The sequence below is a fragment of the Emys orbicularis genome, chromosome 5 (assembly GCF_028017835.1).
Source record: "Emys orbicularis isolate rEmyOrb1 chromosome 5, rEmyOrb1.hap1, whole genome shotgun sequence".
NCBI lineage: Eukaryota > Metazoa > Chordata > Testudines > Emydidae > Emys > Emys orbicularis.
Window position 1 is genome coordinate 66108227 of NC_088687.1, and position 20955 is coordinate 66129181.

At 42.2% G+C, this 20955-nt stretch overlaps 1 protein-coding gene across 1 annotated transcript in view; it reads left to right on the forward strand.

The window, feature by feature from the left end:
- Nucleotides 1-20955, forward strand: part of FNIP2 (folliculin interacting protein 2) — a 47030-nt gene that overhangs the window by 9231 nt on the left and 16844 nt on the right. The window contains exons 2-11 of the mRNA XM_065405522.1: nt 126-252; nt 4210-4344; nt 8499-8599; nt 8719-8790; nt 9815-9915; nt 10071-10160; nt 11377-11448; nt 12207-12336; nt 17092-17293; nt 17846-17934. Of these exons, the coding sequence (XP_065261594.1) occupies nt 126-252; nt 4210-4344; nt 8499-8599; nt 8719-8790; nt 9815-9915; nt 10071-10160; nt 11377-11448; nt 12207-12336; nt 17092-17293; nt 17846-17934 (1119 nt within the window). The remainder of the gene's footprint in view (nt 1-125; nt 253-4209; nt 4345-8498; nt 8600-8718; nt 8791-9814; nt 9916-10070; nt 10161-11376; nt 11449-12206; nt 12337-17091; nt 17294-17845; nt 17935-20955) is intronic.

Here is a 20955-nt window from a genome sequence, read left to right on the forward strand (position 1 = left end):
CATCTGTGGTTCCTGCCACCATTGTGCAAAAGACCCAGCAGATAGTACATACTTCCTTCACTTATTCAAGTCCGTTAGCTCTTTGGTGAGATAACATAACTTCTGACTGTATTTGCAATCCACAGCTGGTCCTGTTCGGAGTTTGACTTGAATGAAATCCGCCTGATAGTTTACCAGGATTGTGAGAGAAGAGGCAGACAGGTGTTGTTTGATTCCAAAGCAGTGCGCAAAGTTGATGAGGCAGCAGCTCAGGTATGGAACATTAATATGCTTCTGTCCTTTGATTCTTTTTTGTTCTCTGGCCCCGAATGGAAATAATTTAAAAAGACAGTGCTCATTTCTGCATTTTATTTTGGAAGTTTTTGCTGCATTTGTTGTGAGTGCAAACTTTTTTGAAATCTGCAGGACACACCTGTTACAGCTACATCCGAAAAGCCTAAAATAACATATTCCAGCTTACTGCTGTTTTAAAAAAAATATGGCGACTGATATAAAACAATGTAGGCCCTGCTCATAGGCATTGCTGAATGGACTTGATCCTTTTTTAATTTAGTATTTTTCTGACATCAACAATTTTTGTATATGTTGAAGCTGATCATTTTTCATTTCTTAGGCCCAATCCTTGCACGAGTTGCACAGATATATCTGCTTATTTCACTGGGAGTTGGCACGTGTTCAGATGCACTTGTCTTCCCTTTGGATCTCTTTAGTTAAACCAATGAAGTCACTGTACTTTTTTTTTTTTTTGTAACCACTCCATTTTTGTTACTTTTTGTAAAGTAGAGTATGTGCATATGACTGAGACAATAGCAGACAATACATAATTTTGAATGTTGTGAGACAAACCAGCAAAAACAAGGAAATGTACAATTAAGGTGTGGTTTGATCTCTGCCAGTATCTGGATCTACAAGGCTACACTTAAACAGTATTTGAATATGTCCAGTTGATATTAAGAAGACAAAAGTGATACAGTATGTCTTCCTTGTTAGCTGTACTTTTCTTCTACTCAGTTACAGTTCTGAGGTGAGGCCTACACTATACATTTACATTTGTATAACTACATCACTCAAGGGTTTGAAAAACCCACACTCCTGAGCAACACAGTTTCACTGACCTAATCCGCAGTGTAGACAGCGCTGTGTCGATGTGAGGGCTTCTCATGGAGGTGGATTAACTACGCCAACGGGAGAAGCTGCAGCATTTTAAGCATAGACCTACCCTGAAACTCCATTTTGTTATAAAACAGTTTCATTGGATAGATTTCAAATTACAGCTAATACTGTTGACTGGAATGTGTTGACTGATACAGTCAATGTGTAATTACTAGCTATAATGTACACTTTAAATAGCAGTGCTTTGTGGAAAAGGCTCTCATGAAAAAGTTTAAACACAGCCATCTGAAACTGTATTTAAATTAAGCTGCACGAGTATCACATGTTGGCTTAACCCACATTAGTAAGGCACACATGATGAGCATGACTGATCATCTACTTATGAGGGTAAACAGGTCAGAGTGGCCTATATTAATCCTTCCCCCCCACCTCTGTTATGAGCCCCAATACCAAGGTCAGTACTATATATCCAAGGGGTTGATTACATAATGTTGCATATGCTTTAGAAGAATGGGAAGGTGTATTTACAATTATATAAAAATGTTTTGCTCCTCTTAAAGACAAAAACATTTTAAACAAAAAGGTTAATTTATAAAATATAAATCTCCATTTAAAATATTGTCCTTCGAGAGAGATTCACCTTTGTGTTTTCAAAATATCCTATAACAAATAGAACATAGCACCTTATTTTCATACCAGACACTGAAATAGCCACTTAAAGTTAAATATTCAGAACTGCAAGTCAGAAAATATGTATGGCTTTGAAATGCTCTAGTTAACACTTGGAGCACCGGCATTTTCCAGGCTAGGGCCCAAACCTGTAGCTATTTGTCTATGACAGACTTCTTTTGACTTCAGTTTGGAACAGGATCAAGCCCCGAAAGAGCAAAGAATTAGGGAGCTTCTCCCCTTCATATAAACAAATAGGATAGATTTAAGGCAGTTTTACCTTTAAATCTGCTTATCTGGGAAACTAGGCTGATTATCTTCTATTTAACAAGGGTATTGAAAAGTATCGTTAATCATGCTGTAGTATAGTTAATGTGTTTCGTTTCTAGCTATTCCTGTGGGTGGCATAGAGCAGAACACTTTTTGTATATTAAGGCTGTTTTTGTCAATAGCTTGTGTCAAGCACATGACTACTAACATTTGTGCATTTATAACCACCTAATGACAGTCACATTGGGAATTAGATAAGCAGCAGTTACATAAATGCAGTGCCAAGCAAAAGCTGCACAAAAGGAATGCAAATATGTGGTAAAATATGAAAGACCAGTCAGCCCCATGTAGAAAAAACAACAAAATCCTCTACACGTGTCTGGTTAGTTTTATAATTGATAGTAAGAGGGCTTGCTTGTGCCACTGCTATAGTGAAACCCATTTCTGTTCTCTAGAATTATGAGAGCGCTACTGGATTGTCTCTGCCATCTCTCGCCGAGCCCCACCCAAGAGCATCTTAAGTTCCTATTTTCTTGGTTTTATAACTATTTCAGTGCAAACTCCTAATGTATCAGTGTAAAGCAAAGTTTACACAGATGCAACTTAATCCACTAAACCCTGCTTTGCACCAGTGAAGCATGTGTGCATTGATGTAGTTACAACACTGGGCATTTTTTTTTAATGTATGCCGTGCCAAAGATTGTTGTTTCATTAGTATTTGTGTATAGTGTCCAATACAATGAGGTCCGGATTGAGACCTCTTGTCATTATTGCAATGCTAATAGTTTAAGAAAATGAAAAAATTTCAAAGAGTATGTCTACACTTGGAGCTGGGCGTCTGATTCCCGGCTTGTATAGACATACCCACTCTAGCTGTCATCAAACTAGCCCTCTAAAGTAGTTGTGTAGTTGGGGCAGCACGGGTGGCAGCAAACAGCAGCATGGTCTAGCCATCCTGAGCACAAACCTGCCTGAACCTGAGGGGTATGGACTCAAGGTGGTTAGTCCATGCTGCTGCTCATGCCACACTACTGTTTTTAGCATGCTAGCTTGATGAGAGCTACCGCAGATATTTCTACGAGAGCACGATATTTCACATCCCCCGCTCCTAGCATAGATGTAGCCAGACATATGCTTTGCCAGCATTTATTCTAGGCAAACTAGCCCTTTTGATGGGTACCTAAAAGGGGTTTGTGTCAATGTTTGGTTTTTTAAACAAAAAATATTGTTTTTAAATTGGCAACTCTGCATGCAAGAACTTCTATTTTTAATTTTATTCAAAAAGCTAAATGCTTCTTTTCTTGGATAACATTTACCACAATGTTACTATGTAAACAGCATGCAATTGTTGAAAGGTTAAAAGAGTCTTTCTGTAGTAAAAACTGCCTAGGTAGAGCGAGTCAAATAATCCAAACAGTGATTTGAGAGTAAACTCGGGGAGTTGGCAATGCAGTTATTGACAGGTGAATATTGCACACTAAATATTCAGACAGCCAGTGGTTTATTCTTAAACTTCTACGCAAATGATTATTCATCCTAATATTCCTGCCAATTATTCTCTATTTGTGTTTTTCTGGCTGTTCTTCTGTTGAAGAAATCTGCTGTTAATTTTGTGAAGCAGAAACAATACCATGCAATTTAAGAGATTGACTGCACACTATCCATAGAAAGCGGCTCATAAAATGAGATTTATTTGCATAAATGTTAGCAAATTATGTTATAGATTGCATCTCACTCCTGATTTCTATGAAATGTATGCTAACAGGAAAAAAAACCCCATTTGCTGTAGATAGATTTGTAACAAATTACTTTGACCAGGATCATGATGGCTGAAGAAGCGGAGTATTTATATACTGTGTGTGACGTATTTCTATAACAAAAACTTAATTCATTGGTAGACTAAGTTCAAGAATAATCCTACACTTCTGTTCTCCTGGGCATCACTTCCCTTTTTCTTGAAAAGCCAAAGTTACTAACATGACTTGGATTGATTTTTTTTTTTTTTTTTTTTTAACCCACAAATAAAATCTTTCAAAATTATTTTTTTGCTCCAGTATGTTCTTAATAAAACTCCCCTGAGATCACAGGGGTGCCGCTAGAAACAGAAATCTTCATGTTTGTTAAACTTACTTTCATCATCAACCTTTTCTGAAACAGAAAATAGTAGAGGATGCTCCAGGAAAGGCTTCTGCCAAGTGTTGCCAAGCAAGCAATGGGACCAATAGTATTTCTTCCCATAGTCCATCAGTGGGCTGTACACAGCATGTCAAGGACCAGCTTCCAAAGTACCAGGTAATGTTAACACATCAATGCAAATCTATATATAGATTTTCACTGAACGACTAAAGATGGTAACTTTGTGTTAAATTCACAAATGTCTGTTGAAATGTTGAAGTAGAATTTGTAGTATGTCAAATATGAAACTGATGCTGGGGATCTGAACTGTATTTCTTTCCTTCCACATGTTGAGGAGGAGGGGTGTTTTATTTTATTTTTAAAGTGTTATGTAAGTTTAGCAGTTCCTATCAGGGCCGGCTCCAGGCACCAGGCAACCAAGCTGGTGCTTGGGGCGGCACCTGGAGGGGGGCGGCGCGGCGCTCGGGCCGCCGGGGAGAGCGGGGCCACAGCCGGGCTCGCCGCCCTCCCCCCGCGTCCTCCCCCCGGCTGCCGGCCCTGCACTCTGGCCGCCCTCCCCCCCGCGTCCTCCCCCCGGCGGCCGGCCCTGCGCTCTGGCCGCCGGGGGGAGAGCCGAGCCGGGGCTCGCCGCCCTGCGTCCTCCCGCGTCCTCTGCGACCCTCCCCGCGGGGCTCCGGCCGCCCTCCCCCCCCCCCCCCCCGCGGGGGGGGGGGGGGGGGGCGGCCGGAGGCTTTTTTGCCTGGGGCGGCAAAAAAGCTAGAGCCGGCCCTGGTTCCTATGTTCAGTTTTTAAAATTTCACAGTTCAGTTTTTCTGAACTTTTTCATAAAATAGTTATAGGCTCGCCGCCCTGCGTCCTCCCACGTCCTCCGCGTCCTCCCCCCGGCTGCCGGCCCTGCGCTCTGGCCGCCGGGGGGAGACCCCAGCCGGGGCTCGCCGCCCTGCCCCCGGCGCTCTGGCCGCCGGGGGGAGAGCCGAGCCCCGGCCGGGGCTCGCCGCCCTCCTCCCAGGGCTCCGGTCGCCCTCCCCCCCGGCGCCCTCCCCCCGGCCACCGGGGGGAGAGCGGAGCCCCCACCGGGGCTCGCCGCCCTCCCCGCGGGGCTCTGGCCGCCCTCCCCCCCCCCACGGGGGGGGGGGGGGGGGGCGGCCGGAGGCTTTTTTGCCGGGGGCGGCAAAAAAGCTAGAGCCGGCCCTGGTTCCTATGTTCAGTTTTTAAAATTTCACAGTTCAGTTTTTCTGAACTTTTTCATAAAATAGTTATAGTCTAAACTTAGACATTTCAAAAATATGCAAGTGCTTTATGGTGCTTACATTCTTGGTCTAGAAAAATATAAATGTTTTTTTTCCTCAGTCCTCCATTGCAGGAGCCAATGCTCATAACTTCTGCAGGAGCTGTTGAACCCAGCTGATGATGGGAAAAATTTTAAACAGACCCTGTCAATATGAAATCTAGTCAGCTTCTAAAAAATGGCTAAATACTTTCAGGTCCTCTGTACAACCACAAAGAATGGCAGTCACATCTTCCTGGTTTATTTAAAAATGCTTTTCCCCCCCTCTGTTTTGATCTCTGAAAGTCCCACGTAAACAGGAGAAACTGAGGTGAAGTTCCTGTAAAGACTTAAAGCATATGACTAGTCATATCATATTCAGTGTGACTACTGCCATATAGAAAGTTAGGCCCTTATCCTACACTCAGTTATGCATGTGCTGAACTTCCCATGTTGAGGAAATGGTGAAATTGACTACATAAAATACTGTCAAATATACAAAGAGAATTAAGGCTTAGATAAAACTTGTTTGTTTATACATGTAACTAGCACCAACTAAAGTAATTAAAAAAGTTTCTACTTTTTGTGTGTAGGTGAGGTCCTTTTCTTCAGTTTTTCAGTTCTAGTAATCTTAGGGTACATTTATGCAGCAAAAAAAAAAACCCAAACAAAACAGCAGCAGCAGGGAGTCTCAGAACCTGGGTCAGCTGTGTGCTGTGAGGCTAAAAATAGCAGTGCAGACACTCTGGGCTCCAGCTGGAGCTGTGGGCTCTGAAAACTGGTGAGGAAGAAGGGTCTCAGAGCCCAGGCTCCAACCAGAGCAGGAGGTCCACACTGCTATTTATAGATATAGCGCAAATCTGAGTAAGATGACTCAGGCTCTGAGACTTGCTGCTTTGGAAGTTTTTTTTGTTTGTTTTTTTTTGTTTTGTTTTGTTGCTGCATAGACTTACCCTTAGGTATTACCTTAACAATAGGCTTAGAAAAAAGCTTTCAGTCGGAAGTGACTTTTTAAGGTTAAATTTCTCTTTAAAAAGTGCATACCCTGTTTTTGTTTGTTTGTTTGTTCCCCCCCCCCCCCCTGCAAAATCCCTAGAAGCCTGCCACTGAGGCTACGTCTATCCTACAGTTTATGTTGGCATAACTTATGTCACTCGGGGTGGGGGAGGAATAAATCACCCCCCTGAGTTACACCAACATAAGTGCTGGTGTGGACAGTACCGTGTCGGCGGGAGAGCTTCTCCCACCAACACAACTTTCTGCTGCTTTTGGGGGCTGGAGTAATTAATGGGAGAGTTCTCTCCCGTTTGCTTAGAGCAGCTACATTAGACAGCTTACAGCGACACGGCTGCACCTGTAAGCTCTCTAGTGTGGCTGTGCCTCTAGTAACCGAATTTTTTAAATTTAGTCAGAGCAAGGCAGCTAATTCCACAGAGCAAGGTCTGTTGCTTTTGTGCACTTTTCCAGACTCCTAAAGCCCACATGTGAGTTTCTCGGGTGGTGATTTCAAAAAAGGACATTCAAGACTCAGAAAACTGAGTTTTCTACTTTTTTAAATTCCTATGTGCTTCTCTAAAATCGCTTGTGTGAATCTCCTCAAAAAAGGCAAACCTTTGTCCTATGCTAAGAGACACATGAGAGACTTCATGTGGATTGGGTTTGTTTTAAGAAATTGTATCCTTGTGTTGAAATGCAAGTTACTACCTTAACTGTGGTGAGAACTTATACATAGGAATTTATCCTCTTACTGGTGGTAGATCTTTGGAATGTAGTAAGAAATAGGACTTATTTTGTTTCCTTTTTTAAAAATTGTCATTCCAAGTATATCTTGCCATCTAAATGAGTTAATTTAGACCGGGAAGGATTTTTAAATTTAAAAGTAACAACACTTAAGGGTCCAGACTCTTCAGACCTGCAATGCTTGCAGTCTTTCTCAAGCAACATCCTACAATAAAGAAATGTGGCTGGGAGATATAAAATTACTTGTGTCTGGCTCAGCTGCAGAGACTGTGTATGAGTTTCTTCATTGCATATCTTTGAGAGAGTCGATGCAAATAGGAACTAGTGGGCCTCTCTAATTAACTAAATATAGTATGTACTGTAACTGTATGTACTGTGACAAAGTTCCTCCTCTGCCTTGGTGCATCCTGCGCTTATTGGCGGATTTGCTCGCCTCAGAGATTCACGGCAGCCCTCAGTGTGTGTGGGTTGTTTTGTTTGTTTGTTTTTACAAAAGTGGCTAAACTGGCTCAAACCTGCCATTCACTCAGCTAACCTCATCACTGGCCATCATGGGGAAAAGGAAGAACAATCCCCGCAGTTTCTGCTGATCCACCTAGTAGGTCAGGGGACAGGCCAGGGAACTTCCCCTCTGGTGGGACCCACAGTCCAGATCAATTCCTCTTGTATCCAATAGGGAGTTGAGAGGATGGGGGGAACCTGGGCCCGCCCTTTACTCTGGATTCCAGCCCAGGGCCCTGTGGATCACAGCTGTCTACAGTATTTCGTGTAACACCTGTGTGACAGCTACAACTCCCTGGGCTACTTCCCCATGGCCTCCTCCCACAAGACCTTCCTCCTGATGCCAGATAGCGTTTGTACTCCTTAGTTCTCCAGCAGCATGCCCTCTCACTCTCAGCTCCTTGCGTGGCCCTCACTGACTCAAGTGAGGTCCTTTTTAAACCAGGTGCCCTGATTAGCCTGCCTGCCTGCCTTAATTAGTTCCAGCAAGTTCCTGATTGTTCTGGAACCACTCCTGTTACCTTACCCAGGGAAAAGGGACCTGCTTAATCTGAGGCTAATATATCTGCCTTCTATCACTCTCCTGTACCCACTTCCTGGATCCCAATAGGATCACTCTCCTGTAGCCATCTGGCCCGAACCTGTCGCAGTACGCATTGCACAAACACCACTTGGTATATGCTGCTCTTCACTGGGAAGCAGAGATTACTTGTACTTCATGTTCAAAATTTAGTACTGCTGAGCACCACACTAAAATAATGCAATGGTTATGACTGGCTTTTTTCCCCTTACTTATCTATAGTACACTAGACCAGCCTCTGATGTCAACATGCTTGGAGAAATGATGTTTGGCTCAGTGGCAATGAGTTACAAAGGTTCTACCTTGAAAATCCACTACATACGGTAAGTGAATTTCCTCTTCTAGGATTATCCCTATTGCCAAATGCTTGGAAATGGGGAAGGAGAAGGTATTGGTATTGAAACTGTTGAGTCACTGAGATGATGATTGTTTATCCTTTCAGCTCTCCTCCGCAGCTTATGATAAGTAAAGTGTTCTCAGCCAGAGTGGGAAGCTTCAGTGGAAGCACAAATAAGTAAGTTTGGTTGTTTCCTGTCATTTCTCACTCTCATTTTAGATTTCTTCTGTGTCTGCTCCTAAGGTTGGTCTACATAAAACTGGAAAGCTCATAAAACCAAATGCCCAAATGTCTGCTGGCAGTGAGTGAAAGGGAGAGAGAGTGAGACGGTTTATGAGCAGTATTCACATGCTGAGCTCTAGCTGTCCCACGAAGGCTAGAGAGGAATGGGATCGTTCAGGGTCCATCTACATTGGAATAAATGACTTGCAGCATGGCAGCAGCTGGCCCAGGTCAGCTGACTTGGGCTTGTGCGGTTTGGGCTGCAGGGCTAAAAATTGCAGTGGTAGATGGTTAGGCTGGAGCCCAGGTTATGGGACCCCCCACCCCCACCCCCCCGTGGGGTCCTTGAGCTTGGGCTCCAAGACAAGCCCAAACATCTTCACAGCAATTTTACAGTCCCACAGTCCAAGCCCAATGAACCAGAGTCCGATGACCCAGGCCAGCAATGGGTGTTTAATTGCTGTGTAGATGTACCCTTTGACTCTTTAAGTGTGCTCTGGATGAGCAGTGGGTGAAACTCGAAGTTTAGAGGCTTGTAAAAACATTCAAAGGTTTTGGGTCTCTATCTTTAGTGACAAGTTCCCACTGCCAACAAGGTTGCCTTTTTAATATAATGGTGTGCATATATTTTTCTACCTCTCTCTCTTTGTCTCCTCCTCTTCCCCCTCTCCCCTCTCCCCCTTCAAAAATTGCTGATGTGATTTTGCTCAATTCCCCTCTACCCCTCAAAATCACTGTGGGCAGAGACCAAACATGGAAAGTTAGTTAATTCTGAAAGGTACAGTCTTAAAGTTTACAGTCCTCCACAATCTATTTTCCATTATGAATATCTGTTACAATATAGGAATATCTGCTAATCTTTAAGCTTGGTGGTGAAGTTAGATTTATATAACAAAGCAAATAAACAGAGTGTAGTTTGATGTTAGTGGAAGCCATTCTATTCCCCTTCTTAGAAATTTTGATATTTTTCCCTTTTTAGCTTGCAAGATAGCTTTGAATACATCAATCAAGATCCCTGTCTGGGAAAATTGAGCTCTAATCAAAATGGTTTGGGCACCTGCCGTAGTGGAAGTAATCTAGGTAAATATTTTTTTATTTTATTTTAAAAAAATAATCTTTTCCTGATGGGGCCATCTATTTTTTTTTCTTTCTTTTAAATTATTTTCCCCTGCATTGTCTTTAATTGTTTGTTGTTTGTTTTTTGTCTTGCGCTCTCTCTGCGTTGCCGTTTTTAGGTGTGTTACAGCTGTGTAGCAGCAAAGTGCTGCAGGGTGTATCTGAAGGAGTTCCCCTCCGGCTCATCCGGAGTGCTTCTTTCTTTGCAGGTTTGTGTGGAATGCTGAGCACAGTATGACCCACCCACCCACAGTAACCCAGCTTCTTCTGAATCTTGTCAGGAGGTCCATAATTACGTTCTAGAAACAAAGGGCTAAAGTGATGAAGATATTGATGATAGGCACATATTGGCTTTATATTTTGACTCAAGCCTTCTTGAAATACCAGGCTGCATTAAATTGCTTCCTGTTCTTCCCTCCCACCTCTACCATAAATGTTCACATTAAGGAAACTTCCTAATGTAATGTGTATTCAATAATAAATGAGCCCTTATGTTTCTAAGAGGATTTATGTTTCCTGGTCTACATTTGAACTCTTGCTGGTGTGCAGTTCCCTTTTGCTTCTTTCCCTCTTTGCTTTCCTCTGATATCTTTTGACCTGTGGATTTTTTTCACTCGATGGCAACGCTTTTAAGACATTATTGAACTGAGTCTGGGAGTGGTTAAGTTTTGATTTTACAATATTAAAGGCTTTAGCTTAAATTCGAAAGTAGCATTTAGTCTACTTTACATATGAAAAGATCCTTTTACAGGCATGATGATTACTTATGCTATTGGGGAAACCTCGGATCTAACTGATCCTGTTGATTGCAAAAATGAAAAGTTACTTCACTTCCCTCACAAATCTTGCATGCTTCATAAGTTAAGTGAATATATGCTACTAACACTTACTGGTGATCTACACTGGATTGAGTTTTTGCTTCATGCTATAAAGCAAGCATAGTGGTTAATTTAAAAACAACTGAAACTGATACTCCATATAAAGTATTGTTAGCCTGTTCAATGCCAGTGACGCTACAAAAATAAACTAAATCGGGATTTTCTAATGTGACTAGAGATTTTGGGAGCTCCCATTTTTGGGTACTCCACCTGAGACACTTTCATGGGGCTGATTCTCAGCTGTATGACTTTTTTTCAGTGTATATAAATTAATGTTCAGATTCCTACAGGTACTTAGAAGGTATTTTAGTCTAAAATAAAAAAGGCAATCCCACTAGTAGTGTTCAGTATTGAAATATGGCTTGCTATCACCTCTTCAAACACTAAATATTTTTGTACACACTGTGGACATAGCTATTGCTTAAATTAACTGCACTGGATGTGACTTTGCTGTTGTGTGGCCTTTAAACATAAACTTTGCTTAACACTGACAAACAATATGAGGCAGCATGTAATGTTTTCTGTTGATCTGATCTGTTTACTTTAGCACATAGCACCCCCGTTGATATGCCTAGCAGAGGGCAAAATGAGGACAGAGACAGCGGCATTGCTCGGTCAGGTATCTGTGTTTCTTTTTCTCCGATTTGATGAAAGCAAAGCTTTTTAGCACAGTGATTCAACAGATTCAGGTTTTGCCCAACCAGTGGGGTGGAGTTTGGATATCGCTGCTTATAGCACATCCACACGAACTTGTGGATCTGTTGAGCAGTTCCCTTCCCTATAAACTAGGTTTCTGCTCAACAGCTCTGCTGCTAGGACATACTCTTCCCCTTCTCCCCTACAAATCAGTAAGAAAGGGGATGTCTTGTGATACTCTGCCTTTACATCATTAACTCATTTGGTTCTCATCTATGTAGTACTTCAGTAATATAAATGTATAAGCTAGGGAAGAAATCAATAGTAGCATTTCCACTAAAGAAAAGAGGGGAGAGGATTTTTTGCTCAGTGGGTGGAAAAAAAGAGGGTAGAGGTTGGCCTGCCTGTCATGACTGGCAACATCACTTAGGACAGATTGCTTCAGAGGAGTAGAAAGCCAGCACAGAGGAGAGAGATGCCATCAGTCTAGTCTCCACTACATATAACATTCTGGTGCTGTTAAGAAAAAAGTCCTCTACTATGTTAAGGCAGCAAGAATAATTCAAATAATTATGGTTTCACCTGCTGGGAATGAGTCAGACAGAAAGGAAAGCTACTGTTTTTTTTAAAAATGAGAAAATCAATAGGCAAAAATTATATTCATGTTAACCTGGCCAAAGGGAAAAGTGTTTTGTTTAATCAGCACCCTACAAAATGTCCATGTGTGTGTTTTCTTGACAGCATCTCTGAGTAGTCTCTTGATTACACCGTTCCCATCACCAAGCTCCTCATCCTCCTCTTCCAGTAGCTACCAGCGCCGCTGGCTCCGAAGTCAAACAACAAGTTTAGAAAATGGAATTATTCCAAGGTGGTGAGTGTTGTGAGCTTCTCCCTGCTGGAATACAATAATAATTGGGCTGCATTTGCTGAAATTGGCCAAGCCTCTGTTCTTAAAGGGGCAAGTCAGTTTAACATTTTTTTTTTCCCCTAGTAACAGTCTGATCTCTCCTACATACTAGTGTTAAGTGTTGCTTAAGATTATTACAAATGAATGACTACAAAATGAGGTTGAAAATGAACACATTTCAAATGAAGGATTATCATTTATTCCTGAGGCACCCATTCAAATAAGAAAATTAAACTCTCAGCTGTTACTGGAAGAACGAATGGAGCTACCTACTGATATACGGGAGAATGTAACATCAGTGGCACAATTATATTCTACTATAACAAACTGATTAGTGACTAGTTAACAAAACTTTGGTGCAATAGACCATGACAACTCTCTTGGCATGTACAGGATGCCTCAAGCAGTGATTTTGGCACAACTTGAAAAAAGAGAGCTATGACCCAAAAACAAAAGCCAAAAGCTTGGCTATAATAACTTCAATACATTTGCCACTGGTCTGACGAAAACGTTATGGGGTGCATCAAGACTTGGCTTATAGACAGTCTTGCTTTTTCATAGCAAGATAAGGAATGCCTCTCAGCTACCTCCCTCCCTCACAAATGGACCTGCATATATGCATGCATGCATGCTCATAGGCCTGAAGCCAGTGGATCCCTCTCTGTGCAGATTAGGAACAGTACGGAGTTGATGCAGGCTTTGGGAATTGGCTTTCATTCTCTCACCTTGCCCTCCAGTGTGGTGGAAGTTACCTGGAAAAGGTCATCCAACTTAATGCTGTAATATATTTTCAGGGAAGCTGGGGTCAGCCACTGCCAAGGAGCTGGAGGTGCTAGAGGCTGATAACCCTGTCCTCTTGTGGATTCTGAGGGTTTTCCAGGCTTATGCAAGTGCTCCTGTAGCCTTTATCAAGGAGATGCAAAGCCCACTTCTCCCCAATGAGATGACATAGTTGATTCTCTTACAGAGATTCCATGTACAGATTTCCCACATGAAAAGCCCCCTCTGTGGCTTTTACCATTGGAAGGGATACTTGGCCAATGGGTCACAGGTTGTCTTAATAAATATACAAATTAAACAGGCTAAGTGCCTTACAAACACCTTGGAAGAACCATTTCCATGCCCCATATCTCTGTTCCATTAATCATTGCTACAGACAGATATTTTGGCTTTCTTTTGGTCTGTGGGCCAAAGAAATTATCCTGAAACCCACCATATGAAAAAGTGACCTCAAGTTCAAAAACTAATGGAATAGCTTTTAGACAAAGCACAAGGCATTGGTTAGTTAATTAAATTGTGTTCAATTTAGATCATCTTATAGTGATCAGTTAAGTTAGTGTAAAAAAAATCCTTTGATTAAAATCTCATTTAAAGAGGCATTTTTAAAAAAAGTTCATTCTCAAATATATTTGTGTTTTTGTAACTGAAAGTGGTAACTTCTTATCCCTAAAGACAAAATTTAAGCCTGCTTGCTGAACATTATTTTCTCTGTTCTTGGTGTAGTATTTGCAGTATGCAGCATCAAATCTTTCTCCAGAGGTAAATGACTTCTGTGAATTTGCTTTCATCACAGCCATAGTAGAGAAGGAAATTGCACAAAGGTATTTTAGAGCCAATAATTAGGCTGTCAGGCATTACAGGTGTTGCTATGTTCAAACATTCATTTGGTCAAACAATCAAGTACCATTGAAACAACGGATTTTTGCTATTGATATCAATCTGCTTTAATTCATACAGCCAAAACTGCACAGCATCTGACTGATCTTTAGATCAACTTCCCAAAGAAAATAGAACTTCTATCTGCAGCCCCATATGGTTACTTGTCAGTCAAGCACAATTAGCAGCTTTGTTGAAAAGAGTTCTCACAGTCAGAGCGGTAGCCGTGTTAGTATTCCTCGTTGTTTTAGTCAAACTTCTGTTTCTCAATCTCAAACTATATGGGAAACTATACAAGAACTACGTTTGCGATGTTCCTTATATGTTGATTTACTGTCCCTTTCACAAAGTTCATGGGAATTTCTATCTTTGCACTAAAGTTACTAAGGAGTTCAAAGGAGGTTATGGTATCATCTTGAGCTCTTGTTTCCCACAAGCTCAGTTTTCTCTTTAGTGCCTCTGTGGTGACAAATTTAGTATATTCAACTCATCGACTAGATCAGCCAGAAAACAGTTTCTGCTTAGAATGAGTTTTCAAAAATGCACAGACCTTAGTTCAAATAGCCAGCTTTTTGCTCGCCTTTTTGCTTGTTTCAACTGAAGTGCAGTCTGTATGGATTGAACAAACATCTATGTAATGCTTTCCTTTTTTAAAAAAAATGAAAATGCTACAAATTTACCAGTAGTATTTTTAGAGATTGGCACAATAATATACCCTCTGAAACGTTCTTTTAGTTCAGTTAATTGCAATAACTTCTCCAAAGCCAGCAACATCAGTAGACTCAGAGTTGCATTGCAAATATTTTTATTTTCTGATGCGGTTTTCTGACAATCCTTTGGCATTTGGCAGCACTATTGGATATTGGGTGCATTTAAACTATGCAAGATTATTCCCTCCTTGCCACGCTGAAACATGACTTCAGTGACATTTGGTAATGGATGGTAGGACAAATACCTTGCCAGTTACATGACGCTGTGTTGTAATAGTCTATTTAAAAAAAAAAAAAGCCATAAAGGCATTCTATACTGTATTTCTGAGACAGAAGTAGCTTTTTGAAAAGCACTGTTTTGGTTTATGGCAGTTAATAGCCTCCAAAAACTCTTCTGGCTTCCTGGCATGTTCATTATGAGGTATTTCGGTGTCTTATTGCAGGGTAGACATAGTCACAATGCCTTTAGAAATTCATTGTGGTCAGTAAATGTAAGGATCAGACTGGCCTGCAAAGGAGCAGCTACCAATGGATGCTTATTTCATCTCTTCTTGTCATCTCCATCTTGTGCTATGGAATCAAAATTTCCCCTTAAATAGGTTCTCTAGTCTTTATGGCTGAGACAATAACCATCAAAATGTAAACAGAGTTCAACTGTCTGCCTGTATCTGCCATAGGTCTGGCACTTGTGAACTTTCTCATCGTGATAGGACGTTAACCCTAAAAACGTAATGTCAGCATGGTTAACTATTCCACTGCTGATCCTAGCTTGCAGGAAATTAAACAATTTTATGAATGTCTATACACTCTAGTGTAAGCATTGTCTCATTTTGGTGTTGAGTAGCCGAGCGTCAGAGATAACCACTACTTATTTTTTCCAGTCAGACCCCTAAGTATATGTAAAGTCAAAAGCTAGATGGTTTTCATCATGGACCATCAGTTTCTTGATCTCTGGCTCCAAACACTTTCTGATGACTTGTCTCTCACTCTTGATCAAATGCCTGGTGCTGCATTCACAAATTATTGCATACTGTATTCATTGACACCATGGAACTGCCAATGCTAGAGAAATGGTGCCTAGAAGTTAAGGATATCACAACCCAATCAGGAGGGGACAACCCATGACTGGCTACTGGGTCATACCTTACAGGCTAAGAGGTCCTGTCCTATTCCGCCATATATTTCTGTGGTTTCTATTGAGATTACTTTGTGCAGTTGCCATGACTTAGTTTTTGGCTGATTGGAGCAATAAGCAAGGCTCTTAAGTGATTTAAAATTACTCCTTGAAACTCGGGGATGCTGCCATAAGATAGAAAGGGAACAGAGAGGACTGGTAGGAGTGGGAGAGTGAAAGTAGCTAAATTACCTGTTTAACTTGGTCCTGTTTAGTACTACACAAAACAATGCTATGTTGTCACTGAAAAAAAAAAGTGTGTTGTGTTTTGTTTTGTTTTGTTTTTTTGTTTGTTTGTTTTTTACTTTGAGAGAGCTATCCTGATGTCATAATCTAGCAGAGATAAGGCACATGCAGTTTTTACCTTGGTTTAGGTAATTGAGGTCAACACAACATCCCTACACACTTATGGCTTACCAACTAGCTACATGAAGGGGGGGGGGGGAAATGAGTGTGTTGTCTCCACTAGTATTTTATATCAAGATATCTGACTCAAGTCAAGTATCAAAGTGGTGATGATTTGTCTTCAATAAAGTCTTTTATTTCTCAATTAGTAAGCTAATTGGAGTAGATACTTAATCACTGTACAAATAACAAATTTTCTGAATTCTGCCATGAACAGGATTGTGTAAATTCAGTGATAAGATGGCCTTGTGATTACGGAGCTGAACTGGGTCTCAGCTGACCAGGATTCATTTTCCAGATCTGCCACAGACTTCCTTTGTAATCTTTGGAAAGTTATTTAATGTGCCGCGTGCTTTCATTGCCCATCTGTAAAATGGCAATAATCGCCTCTACCACATGGGGATATTATGATAAATGTATTAATTCTTATAAGGCGTTTGGATATGATGGTGATGTCAGTCAGAAATACCCACACAGAAGTGTTTTCAGGGGTTCTGTTTATGGGTGCTATTCCTAGAGGAAAGTTTTAATGAAAAGGTGGCTTGCATTCTAGCAAAGGGTTCTGTAGTTTGAGTTGTGCCACTGAGAACATTCTGCTACCTGTGAGTGAGTGACATTTTTAAGGAGGGGAGTAAGCGGGGGCAAAATTTTTGCAGGGCATTGAAGGAGACTTGGCGGTATAGTTAGAATCTCTTGCTAACATACAGCACTATGCATTGTATACAAATGTAGGAAACGCACAGGGTAACTGGCCTACCATTTATCTCGTTGCAGGTCCACCGAAGAGACTTTTAGCATGGCTGATGAAAGCTGCAGTTCCAATCCTGCAATGATTCGGAGGAAAAAAATTGCCATCAGTGTAATTTTCTCCCTGCCTGAAAGAGAAGACGCACAGAGGAACTTCCAGGACTTCTTTTTCTCTCACTTCCCTCTATTTGAATCCCATATGAACAAGTTAAAGAGTGCAATTGAAAAGGTACAGAATGCTATTTAGTGGAGTCTGAACAATAAGCACTAAGCAGGGATGGAGCGTAGAAAGGCATAAATAATCAGGGGGTGATGCCAACTTGCAGACTGAGCCCTGCATGGGGGGTAACCCATAGCTTCTCTGCCTTACTAACTGCATTGGAAAAAGTTGTGCCTTGGGACCACAGTCCCTCCCTGGGTTCTCTTTGCATTGGAAGGAGGATGTGGGGGTGATCCTCTTCTCCCGTTTAGATGATTTTTCAGCTGGTTGATGCATTATGGGAGAGTGCGTGCATGCTTGCTTTGAAAGGGCTGGCGGGGAGGAGAGTATCTGGTGTACAGCCCTTGCTCTCCTCCCCCCCCATGCACCTGATCACATGTCCTAGATTGGTCCTACGCAGTCACACATGGGGATGTGGGCAGCTCTTGCTATCCTAAGTGGCCACATAACATCGGGGCTAGAGCCACAGTGTCTGTTCATCAGTTCAGACATGTTGATGAGCCTATAAAGATGATATAAACTATTTTGCATTCTTTAAGATGTCACTTTTTATTGTTCAAGGCCATGATCCTCTGTAGAAAAATAGCAGAATCCAGCCTAAGAGTACAGGTTTATATCAGCCGTGTCACGGATGCCCTGGGAGAATTCAGGTGAGCTGTTATTACATCGTATTATAGGAGGAAGTTAAGGTCACCTGGTATTTCCTGTTAAGACCCTGTTTTTTCAATAACTTTGCCAAACTAATCATTTGGGCTAAATTTTTCCAAGTTAGGTGTCTGCCTCAGACTCAAATTTTTTGGTAAACTTCAGCAAAAATGGTTCCGCCATTTCTGAGAATAACAGTAGGGGAAAATGCACTGTATTCCTATATTTAAAAAATTCTTACAGCTGTTGTGCTGAGAAACTTGAATGCTTCCCTGTTTTGACTCAGGTACTTGAAATTTGGCAGAGGGGTGATGCCTTTTGCCATCCCTGTGAAAATCCACCCAAATGTGGCCCTGCTATAAGTCTCTGAAAAATCTCAGTTCACACATGCTCAAAGAGACTTACTAGTCTAGTAGCTAATCTCTCCTCATGGCTTGTAGCTGCCGACTGGACTGCATGTGCACCATCCCCACAGAGCAAAGGAGCATGTTTCAGCCCACAGACTGATTAAGACTTTCCCTGCAATTGCTCCCCCAGGCTGCAAAAGGCAGCTGTGGTGTCGGATAGTGGAGCTGATAGCAGGGAGACTGTTTCCTGTGCTCTCAATGCCCCTCCCTTGGTCCCCCCACTTCAGTCCTTCAGCAACCAGGTGAGGAAGAGAGGGGGGAGAACACCTGACTGGAATGCAGAGGTGGAAGGAGGGAGGCAGGCAGGAGCTGGAGGGTGGGAGTTGAGGTGATAAGTTGGAGGATGGATAGGAGCAGAGGAAGACAGACAGGCTGGGGGCACAGGGGAGAAGGGTCTATAACCATTAGAGAACACTCTCCTCCAATTGAACCCAGGAGTCATGAGTCTAACAACCCTCTGCTGTCAGCAGATAGTTGTGAAATCCACTGGCAAAGTGTGTCTGATCCCCCTCTAGCCGCTTGTCCACACAGAGGATAACAGCCTATTACTGCTATCAGTTACTTTATTAGTTTAAGTGGTATAGGTCTGTTTTGTGGCTCTAAAGATCCAAACTGATGCCCCAGAGACCCATTTAATCTTAATCTGGTCCCCTTGCGCATATGAGGATAATCTTTTTAACAGCATGATCACAAACTACTTTTTCTTCAAGACCTCTGCCTCATTTAAAGCTCAGCATGGACTGTGCTCTGGGAATGAATCAGGATCATATAATAAAGGAGTGTGTTGCCAGTAGGACACCTGCTTGTTGGAAGGTGTGTAGTGGCAGTGGTCGGGGGTGGCAGGCAGGAACAAAAAGGACAATCTCATGGTTAAGGCAGTTGAGTGCTGCCTGCAGGATTAGATTCTACTCCTGCCTGGGCCACAGAGTTCTTGTGTGATGCAAGAAAGCTACTTGAACCAACTTTCCACAGGTGGTCACTAATTGTGTGTGCCTCATATTTTGGGTGCCTGACTCTCTCTCCTGCGGACTGATGTGTAGAAGTGTGCTGAGCACTCAAATCTACAAGTGAAGTCCGCAGGAGCTGTGCTTTGAACACACTGCTATATCATGCTAAGTATTGTGAAAAATCACATCTTAGGTGTCTCAAATTGAGCACCCAAAACTAGGGGGTACTTTTGACCTTAAACTCTCTGTGCCTCAGTTCCCCATCTGTAAAATGGGGAAGAATACTGATCCCTAGCCTCACAGGGTGTGATGGAGTTTATAAACGCCACACTAAGGCAGGGGAAGGACATGAGCTGTACTGGGCTGGGAAAGCTCTGACCCTCTGGCACTGCCTGGGGAAAGGAGCAGTATAAAAAGAGCTTTAGCAGCCCAGGCAAGGGGGAAGGAGAGAAGCCATTTTCTGGAGGAGGACTGCCCTGCAACAGTAGGGGGGAAAAAACATTAATGAGAAGGTCTGGCTGAGAGTCTCCCTCTTGCTCGTGGAGACATAACCCCAGAGGTATGGAGAACCCTGTACACCGGAACCAGAGAGTCACCTGCATAAGCCCCCAGACTTTGGGGTTGGAAGCAAAGTGGTGTAACTCAGTGACAGCCATGCCCCAAACTGAGGCATCCGGTGTGTGGGAAATGGCCCAGGAGCAGATGAGCAGGAAGTGGGCTGAACCTAGGCCATCCCATGCTATCACACTCTGAGGATCCTGGGTCAGGATCCCCTGTGCCTACCCTGCAATGGGCAGGACCGGGAGTTACCAGCAAGGAAGCCGACATAGCTGAACCCCATCCAAGGGGTTCAGGACACACTTGAAGTGAGAGAGGGTCATAGGCCCTGACCATTAGGCATGCTGACTGAAAAAATGACCCCGCTATAGAATTTGTGAAAATAAGTCGATGTTATGAAGCACTCATACTAAACTGAAAATCACCGTAGAATAGCTCCTCAGGAAACGAATAGTTCTGATAATAATAGAGCAGGGTTAGAATAGCATACAGAAAATCAGACCATTGAATCAGGACAAAACAAAATACTGAATATCATTAAGTGAGCAACATCTACTCTGTGCACTGAAGAAGGCTAGGGTCCAGTAGAACAATAGTATATGATCATGTAATTAAAGACTGTATCGTAATTCATACACTTATGGAAGTCCAATTAAGGCCTGGTTGTGACCTTAATTCTGGCATTTTCTAACTCTTTGAGTGCTTGACTTTTCAATCTTAATGTTCTTTTAAGGAAGTTCTTAGTATGTAACTGTAAAATATGAGTGTTACACCATGGACTTGATTTTTATGACTTAGATTTGACTTTTTCCCCAATATAATATTTTCCCATTGTATCAATTTTTGCTGTCTTATGCCACTAGTTCCCCCCCCCCCCAAGCTCTCTTTTCTTCAAGCTCTCCTCTTCTTCCCTCCGTACCCCTCACCCTTTGCTTCTCTTGTAGCATTGATACACTTCGTGTCTACAGTTGGCAAGATAGTATACAGTGCAAAGGAAAAAGGGATATGAAGTTTAAAACAATATACATTTTAAAACATACACAATGTAGATAATGGAGTACTGTAGCTACAATGGCTTGGATCTAAGCCTTTTGTAACTTTTGCGGAATGGTCA